This window comes from Saccostrea cucullata, unplaced genomic scaffold, assembly GCF_032062105.1.
Source record: "Saccostrea cucullata isolate Sc308-1 unplaced genomic scaffold, CSIRO_AGI_Scuc_v1 ctg16433, whole genome shotgun sequence".
In the NCBI taxonomy this organism is placed as follows: Eukaryota; Metazoa; Mollusca; class Bivalvia; order Ostreida; family Ostreidae; genus Saccostrea; species Saccostrea cuccullata.
This window is the reverse complement of record NW_026940790.1, coordinates 3,201-12,632: the sequence shown is the minus strand read 5'-3', so window position 1 is coordinate 12,632 and position 9,432 is coordinate 3,201. Positions and strand designations below refer to the sequence as shown.

The following is a 9,432-nucleotide window of genomic DNA, read 5'->3' as shown; positions in this document are numbered from 1 at the left end:
ATGTGCTCTCTCTCTCTCTCTCTCGTAAGTTTTTATTCAATGGAGATTTGTATGGCGCAAACGCACCCGATCTTTCCTGTTAGTTTTTTGTGAAAGGATTTTTTCATGTCACAACATTGTTCTCAGTCTTGCTTTTTTTTTGTTTCGCATAAAAATTATAAAAAGTAAGCAAATTTAGTTGTCAACAAATGAGCAAACAATGTGCAGAAAATATTTTATCTGTCATACAGAAGCTATAGTGAGGAACGTAAATTTTGCAGAAGGAAGGGGAAGAGAGTAAGGATTGCGGACTTGAACTCTTGAGTGGACCACAAATATAATGATATCTCTTTTTATTGTTCGTTTGATTTATTTTCAAACAAGATGACTGTGCTCGTAATCACTGATGACCACAAATGCAAAACAAATTATGGCAAAATATTTTTTTTTAAAGCAGGTCAATCTCCAGGGTCAAAGTCAAATTTCAAAATTCTTCCTCAAAAAGGAAAGGAAGACTTAATGAGTCTTTTGTATAATATAAAAACATGACAAACCCAATAACCAACCATGCCAAAGTTATGCCAATTTTTTTTTGACAAGGTCAAAATTAGTGGTACGTAGCTGGAGGCATTGACAGAAGAAATACACATGCATTAACTGTTCAAAAGAACACTTGGCTAGGTTTAAAGATTTGCAAATGTAGTCCATACACCTAAGTCAAGTCCAATTACAAATGATATTGAATTCGAATGTTCGTACATGTATGTGGCAGATGTGACTTCTGATTGAAACTACAGGCACTATTTGTGCACCAAGTTTGCTTATGGTTATACGTATAGCATACAGATAGAATGATTCATTGACCAAATACTTTTGCAATGAACAATAAATTGATCAAAACTGATTGCAAGAAGTATAATATTTAAATCAACTTAATATTTTTGAAATATTTTAACCTTAGTGTAGAATAATTACCTTAAATGTGATATGTATCCATGGTAAATATTTGTGAGGAATTGTTTTTACACGGGTATGCAAAGTTTCATTTAGTGCATTTCTAATTTAGCTGGCTAGAAATAAATGCACAATAAGACATTAAGTAATGTACATTATTTGGCAGAAGGCCCTTTTAGCCAAAGTGCTTAATTAAGAATAAAAAGTCAAATCTAACAAGTTTAGAGAAATGCATTTAGAAAAATGCAAGGTTATCATAATCTTATTAAAGTTATAGAATGTGGTATGCACTTTATTTTTTCATGTAACTTATCAGTTTATTGAGATTCTAGATATTTATTGTAAACATAGCAAAATTTTAAAATGCTTTTATTTCCAAAACTTTCATCAAAAAGAAGTCAAGCTATGATATAATATATTTAAGTCATCATCATCTTTCACAAAAAATGAACTAGTTGTGTCTTCTAACCATCATTTGGGATGAACGAAAATCTTCACCATATTCTATTGTTCCGTCCCAAGGATTGACCCATTTTCCGGACCCATACACTCCATTTAAATAGGCCGCATGACAGTTCCGGAACCACCACCCCCCTTCTGTGTAAGAAATGAAACATCCGGTTGTTAGAGAGTGATCCGGGGTCTTAAACGTTTGGTCATTGTTATACCTTAATCTGTCTCCTGTAAGAATAGAATTAATAGAATAAATAAATAAATAAATAAAATGTCTTCTATAAAAATAGAATTAGATAGAAATCGAAATTTATAACTGCTTCATGTTCTTATAAAATCTTTTGGTAGATGTAATAGGCAGAGATCGATCGTAGTTCATTTAGGAAAAGATGATCAAATACAATTTAATTTAAAAAAAATCTTTGAATGCAATATTTTATAATCATTTTAAGATTTTTACGCAGTGAATTCAATTGCTACTCAATTATACCGTGTACTGTAAGTGCAACCTGGGGTGTGGCAGTTAAAACTTTATAAATTGTAATGAAGAAATAAATGAACAATCTAACAAAATCATACTTTTTAACTAACCTATAAAACGATAGGAGAAAAAAAAAGAAATGTAGGCTTCTTCAATTTATGAACAATATGACTCGACAGGAGACCTTGTACATGTACTGTATATATACATGTATGTTGAGCAGCCTAGCAAAACCCTCGAAATTGCTTAAAAATTCCTTTTTATATTGTTCCCTTTTTCCTTTTTATATTGTTCTCTTATTAGCGAAATTGGGTGATGGGATGAAACTCAGACATTCAATTTATATAAGTATAATGTACTTTACACGCAAACATAATAAAACACCCAGTAGAAAGTACAATGATATATTATGTCACATGTTTGAAAATCTTTCGATTTTCTGCTGATACATGTATCATGATTCCAACTAATGGTAACGGTGTTGTAATAGATAAAAATAAAACACTGTAAACTTGAAGAAGTCATTAAAATGATACAAGTAACAGCTTTTCAAAAAGCTTGCCTGACGAATGCCATCAATATCTATAGAACCAATAAAAATGATAAGTTATAGACGTTTACATTGGGGGAGGGGGTGTTAAATTATTTTACCAAATTAAATTATGAAGATGTTGCACAGAACATAATGCATTCATTTTAAGTTGTGTAAGACTCATCAGAGCAATGGAAAAAGATCACGTCTTATATAAAACGTACACCGGTATATTGTTTGTATCTCAAAAAAAATTAGAATGTACATGTACATGTCCCGCTGTGGATTCGAACCCACGATAAAGATGACCTCACCCCGCGGGTCTAAAAATGGTTTTAGAGGATGAAGTGAATGAGGGAAAAAACTAATGTAAGTGATTAATGTTGGAAAGCATGGCTATATATGTATAGGTACATAAATTAGACTGCATACAGCATAGGCTTTGAGGAAGACAGCTGAAAATATGATAATTACAAGAAATTGGGAATCGTACCGGTTATGACTGACACGCAGAATATGTTTAATAGTTTCTAGGGTATTCCAGAGCATCAACGATTGTTGGAAAGTTCAAACGTGGGATAAATAAGGCCCTATATGCCTTAATAACCAAACAAACTTGACGGTGATATATGAATGGCGACAGGCGCGAACTCACTTTTTCAATCCTGAAATGTGAGAGGACACTTTCATAAGTCTATACTCTGTTTTTGTAGGAGTAAATTCCCTGGAGGGGGGAGGGGGTAAGATCAGATGTATATTTGGCCAGTTTATCCTCTTAAGAGGTTTTTGTTCGTTTCGTTTTTATTACTTTAAATAATGTAACTTCTAACTCACTTCACAATATCACCGGTATGTTTTTTTTAATGCTCGACCAGGATTCCGACAAAAAGAACATACTAAAATATATAATTCATGCAATTTTCACTTCCTTTCAATAGAATAGTCCAGGAAAAGGGCGCCAAAACTTACACGTGACGTTTTGGCGCGAAATGATTGTGTCACCCCTTACCTAGAAGACAAATGGACTAATCCAGTAGTATAGAAACGCAGAAAAAAGGTCAAACGAACATGTCCGTACAAGAACTCGCATGAAATAAATAGCTGCTAGCAAAACGCTGGAGGAAATAAATACATCAATGTATTGTATCATCAATATGGTTATTTTTCTGCTAACTGTCGTTGCTAAAACGCATGTAACAAAATCCGATGATAATCAGCATGCACACAATTTTGTTGGCTAACTGTGACCTCTTAGCTTCGCACCTAGGGAATATTGAACCTTAGTACTGCCTGACGCCGTGACGTCAGGCAATTACATATTACCTGCTGTTCCGTTGGAGTAAGATCCCAGATGTAATCTATAGTCATCATCAGCGCCACTGACGCGGAAGTCAGAATAATACTGGAAGTAATGGCTTCTATTTGTATGTTGTAATTTGACGTACAGGGAAGATGAGTTTAGAGTTAAAGCGTGTAATGCATCATTTCCTACAAGAAAAATTTTTGTATAAATGTACAAAGGTTACCAGAGAGAGAGAGAGAGAGAGAGAGAGAGAATGGTCAAAAAGCATTGTTTTTGCATACTTGTTTATACTTAAATCTTTTAAAAGACTCAAAGCGTAAGGTGACATTGAATTGATTCTATGCCTGAAAAAAAGTCTTGGAGAACAACAACAGTCATTATCTCAAACTTTAAATATATGGATTAAATATTAAGATAATTTATACCTAACCAATATTCAGTTGATTCATTCCCAAAACCATTCTGATATTCTGCCCAGTTCCTAGAGAAAGACACAGATCCATCAAGCCGCTTTTGAAAAACCTGCACAAAAAAATTTACGATGAGAGTTTTCTGTTGCTTTTTTGAAGATAATTATGTTTTTTGTCCATTAAAGTTTTATAATTATTCTATTAAAGTTACATGCATCAGCCTACTAAAAGTTACATCTGGCGTCGAGTAAATAAATTTGAAAACCTTTTAATAATAAATTTGTTGCAGCAAACATGATTTGATTTTTATTAATTATAATATTTTTCAATTGACGTTATCCAGGGTGCTTTATGATTACATATCAATATATTTGCGTCAATCGCAAATAATTTTATTGGAATTGCAAAATAACAGCTAAGCTGTTGCAGTACATAAAGCATATCAATATATAAATAGAAACATTTACATATTTGTAGCATTTTATGATTTGTAGACATGTAGCTGTAGGTTAATATCAATGCAGCAGAGAATCAATAATTCTTGGAAAAACTTGTTAATTTATGTTGACATACTGTCCATCCTCCTCCCATTGTGTCCATATCACAGAGGACTTCTTTATATGTAGAGTTGTTCCACGGATGGATCCTATAGATACCTGATATTCTCTGTCCCTGGTCCATAACCTCCTGACAGTCCATAGGATATACTATAGAAATTATCAAAGACTAAATACTTACATGTACTAATAAAAAACATCGTACTTATTAAAACACAATTAAAACATTTGTTTGAAATATGTTTAGTTACATTGTACTTTAAATTGTAAATAAATGTATAATTATATTTCATTTACTTAATCATATATATATATATAAAAACACTTTCTTTATATGCAAAACAGTATCTGATAGTTAGAAATGTTCAAATGTATTTAAAAATAACTTATATATAGATTTAGGTTTCTTAATTTACGTTTTTGTAAATTTATGTCCGGATTTTCAATTAATACGCTGTAGTTTCTATTTTTATTTTCTTAGTACATCAAACCTGACCCCGAGGCAAATGATGAATCAAAATGCACTACTAGCCATGGACAAGTAATATATTAGTTTAAATTTTTTCATTTTTTTTTTGTTTCCGCAATTCAAAGGGAAAAGTTACGTTTAAGCATATAATTACCCTTCTATTTCAATCGGTTTTAAAATATTTTGACATTATTTAGCATTTTCTACATTTTTCAGCGTACAGCAATCCGCATAAAAGACTGAGACTGAAGTCATTAGAATGAAAAAAAAAAAAGATTTCTGATTTTATTGCAAGACAACCAACTCCACAAGCTGATGGAGAACTGCATCCGTATTTAAAAGCTTAGATTAAATTTGAAAGCATGACATAAACGTCACAGAACCGAAACAAAATTAACACGTATATAATAGTAATAATTATAAGATTAGATTCATATTGAGAGTTTGCTTAATCTTGTGAAATAAGGAGAGTTTGCTTACTTATAAATTGAAATAAGCGTGGAAATCAAAAGTCTGAAGTTGTGAAAATATTTTCTAAATTATATGTTGTAAGCTTTATCATTCTTACCAGTATCCCCCAGTGTTTTATTGACTGACACAGATGGACCCTCATTGATGCTTTCAAGCCTTTGTAATCGTATATTAACGTCATCCAATTTCGACTTTAAATCCGCAATGATAACACCTATATTTGTTGTCCCTTCTTTTGACATCCTCTTGTGTATCTGTACAGTCTCATTTAAAACATTGAACTTCTGACGGAGATGAGAGTTTTCGATCTCCAAGTTTTGTTCTCTGTTTTCCAAAGTCTTTATATCCTTTATCACCTTTTGAAGTCTTTTCTTAACATTTTGAGTAGTTTCTCTATTGTCTATGACATCCATGACCAGCTTTTGAATTTTCTGCACCATGGAAAACCGTACAAGACTTTCTTGATTTAATATTTCCCGTAAAACGCTGGATGGATTTCCTGAGACCGTATTATTCTCCATGGCGCCTTTATCTGATTCAGATGAATTACTAACCGTTCCAGTAACAAACAATAGTAAATATATTATTTTTCCTTGCCCCATGGCTGTTAAAAAACCCTTCCTCTAAATCAAAATGAACTCTATTTTCCAGTTGCACAATAGTTTGCTTATAAATCAAAGTAACCCCGTTTTCCCGTGCGTCACATAAATATAATCTTAGGATGTCTTGGGAAATCTGACACCCACTCAAACAAAATGAGCTATAATCCTTAACTTTACATTGATTTTTTTAAAGGAATTTAAACATAAAAAATGAACTGAAACTAAGGGGTTTTGTTTTAAAAAAAATCTTGCAATTTAATAAAACATTTCTTTTATATTACACATATTGAGCAATCTATTATTTCTAAAGCGAGACATATATTTTTGAATTAAGGACCTTTTTTTATTTTCATTGGAATTACTGGACAATTATGAGTCTTGACCATTTCTTAATTTAACATAATGCTAAGGGGGTATATTAAACAATTTCCCAAAATGTTACTTCTAAAACTGTACCAGCATAGTCTGTTTCTAACATTATAACCATTGCAATGAAGAATAACCTAATTTGTTTTACATGCCGGTCATGTATCGTTAATTCATTTTAAGCACTGACGGGGGTCACAATATTTACTTGTAACAAAGGGTTTCATAACAGATTTATGATATTATTGTGAAAAGAATAATTAGATTGTAAAATTATACGCAAGATAAAAAACTTTATGAACAATCCCGGAATTATAGTAATAGATATTTTATTTTTCAATATAATGCAAAAGAATGGAGGCTTACAAGGCGAAGACAATCCCCTACCATGAAAAAAGACTTTTTCCAATTCTAAAAGTAATATTTTTTCAAAATTTTATGGTTTACCGTATATCAGGTTTTTTCCGCGTCATGTTTTTTCCGGGAATCAGAACCTAAATCAGTATATTGAATTTACGCGAATCAAATTTTCACTATTTCAAAGTCCCAGTGATTTTATTATTAACAATTGTTTAAGCCTATAAAGGAATTGGATGTAAAATGTAAAGTCATTTTAAAAGCTTCGTACGGGTGAGAAATAGATCTATCGACCTTCAGCTCGTCAATTCCGGAAGACCCGCTCGGCTGATTACTCACCTGTGTTGCGTACTTACTCTCAAATCCACTGTGCACAGATATTATTTTTTAAAGATTTAAACAATTATCATTCATTTACTGTTCAAAACTGACTAGCAGCTCAGGTATAATTAGTTTTAGTAGCTTCTCGCAAGAAACGTGACCCATATAATTAGCTAGCTTGTCAATTAGTAAACAAACAATAAGGGCTTGTACCTATTACCGGTATCTTGCGCTTTTCCCCTGATCCCGCTATTCTACCCTCTACGATATAAGCATCAAGAAATAATCCTACTACAAGAAGAAAACTTTGTATTAAAATTACATTCTGTGTTTCATTGTTTAAATAATCTTTTAATAATTTATTTTTCACTCATGTTTTTAAGACATTTGAAAACAAAAAAAGAAAACGCCTTCACGTATGATTCGAACTCTCTCCATAGCGCAGGTGGGGTCCAAGACCAACCGGTTTAACCACTAAGCTACGAAGGATATTCATTAATGATGTCTTTCAGTGTTATTTAAATGAACGGGTTTTTTGAAGCGTAAATTTTTTTCAGAAAAGTTCGATTTTCATATAGAATGGGTTCAGATTCCATTTTTTGGGCAAATGAAATAGATTTCGCATTTACATTTTCATCATTTAACGTTCACGACGAATGGAGACTTGATCCATTCATGTTCAAAATTCGTTTTTTATACTCTATTAAAACCATTTTCCACTAAATATGCTTAACTGTCCATTTTGAAATAAAAATTATCAAATGATAAGTCGTTCAGTAAAATAAAATAATAGAATGTTTTGAAGATGACATTACTGAGAACATGCTTTTAGAAAAATATAACATTTCTGTGAATTTTGGAAATTGAGAAACGTTTTGTCTCAGAGCGGGGAATTGAACATGCCTTATTTCTTTTATGTTCAAGCATGTCAATATATGGAATGTTTCTGACAATATTATCTTTCTAAAACTACTGATGTCAGTCACTGTAGTTCTACTAAATAATAGTTCTAGATTGAGGCTATTGTTTTCCATGATTTTGCAACCTTGGATTATTGCAGATGAAGCTTTTTAGTTAAATATGAGATTAAAGCTGCCCTTGAAAATAAATATCTTTACTTTTTTTGAAAAACGAAGGGATTTCTTCCTGCATTCAAACTGTATCTTTTTGTACTATACATATATCATATATTTCTAATTCTATTCATATAAATATCTTTCAAAGTTCTTATTAAGAATACGCTTCATAGATATCGCCTTTTTTAAAAATTAGAATACTGAAATTGTTTTAAGATTCATTTAACTCATCTCGGACGCATAAGTGTTCCCCACGTGTTCGATTGACAAAATCTCTTTATGATCATTTAAAGTAAATGTAGCAAAAATCTCGTTAAAGATAATGGCATAGAACCATACAACAATTCAAACAACTGAAAATATTTACTTCGTTGAAGAAAGTAAGTTATGTTTCCTTGATCGTAAGACGAAAATCATTCATCAATAAGCACTTTTCAGTATAGTTATACTATTATTTTTTTTTATTTAATGTTTCAAACTTATTTTTAAATTTTTAGGTAATTACAGAAACCCTTTGCAAAAGTTTGTATTTATCAAAGAAACCGGATCCATTTAAAACGGGAAGAGAATGAATTGTTTTTTTTTTTTACTGGATTATGAGTTTTGTCTCAAAGCATATTAAACATAGTCCAGATATTTAAGAAATAAAGATGTCATACCACACACGCAGAAACATATAGGCATCTGCACACAGTTCTATCTTTATATTCGCATTCCTGATAGCGGCGGTTTTTTCATATTCCTTTGAAATAATTTTCAGCAGCTGTTATTGCTCATTATCGTCATTTCGAAATCATTGAAATAGTTTTCATTTCGAAATCGTTTCAAGAATTGACATCTCGAAATGTGTGACATAAAGTAAGTTAATAAAATGTATCTTACTCTGAAAAAATTTATAATCCTTATCAAACAAATATTAAATTACCTGTTCCTTCTAATAATAGAACAAGCAATCACTCACTTAACTGAATGCCCTGGTTTTCTTAAATACATGTAGCTGCTGAAAACATTTAACTGATTATCAGATGTGTGAATTTTAATGTTTTTTGATTGATAAATCTACTTGAATTATGAAGTATTGCCTACAATGAATCAGTGATT

General features: G+C 31.4%; 1 protein-coding gene across 1 annotated transcript; it reads right to left on the bottom strand.

Moving 5' to 3' along the window:
• Window positions 1–1,376: 1,376 nt before the first annotated feature.
• On the bottom strand, window positions 1,377–6,235 carry LOC134256328 (ficolin-2-like). The gene is made up of 5 exons (XM_062738979.1): window positions 5,707–6,235; window positions 4,686–4,819; window positions 4,128–4,224; window positions 3,723–3,887; window positions 1,377–1,614 (listed from the first exon to the last, which is right to left on the bottom strand). The coding sequence occupies exons 1-5, from the start codon at window positions 6,209–6,211 to the stop codon at window positions 1,385–1,387; spliced, it is 1,131 nt and encodes a 376-aa protein (XP_062594963.1). The 5' UTR covers window positions 6,212–6,235; the 3' UTR covers window positions 1,377–1,384.
• Between the last annotated feature and the right edge of the window lie 3,197 nt (window positions 6,236–9,432).

What these genes read in the sequence shown, in the direction of transcription:
- LOC134256328 (XM_062738979.1), bottom strand. Translation starts at nt 6,211, where the DNA reads ATGGGGCAAGGAAAAATAATATATTTACTATTGTTTGTTACTGGAACG. An exon ending in CAATGGGAGGAGGATGGACA is followed by an intron (nt 4,225 to 4,685) that starts GTATGTCAACAT and finishes TTTTTTGTGCAG; the next exon opens with GTTTTTCAAAAGCGGCTTGA. An exon ending in ATCAACTGAATATTGGTTAG is followed by an intron (nt 3,888 to 4,127) that starts GTATAAATTATC and finishes TTTTTCTTGTAG; the next exon opens with GAAATGATGCATTACACGCT.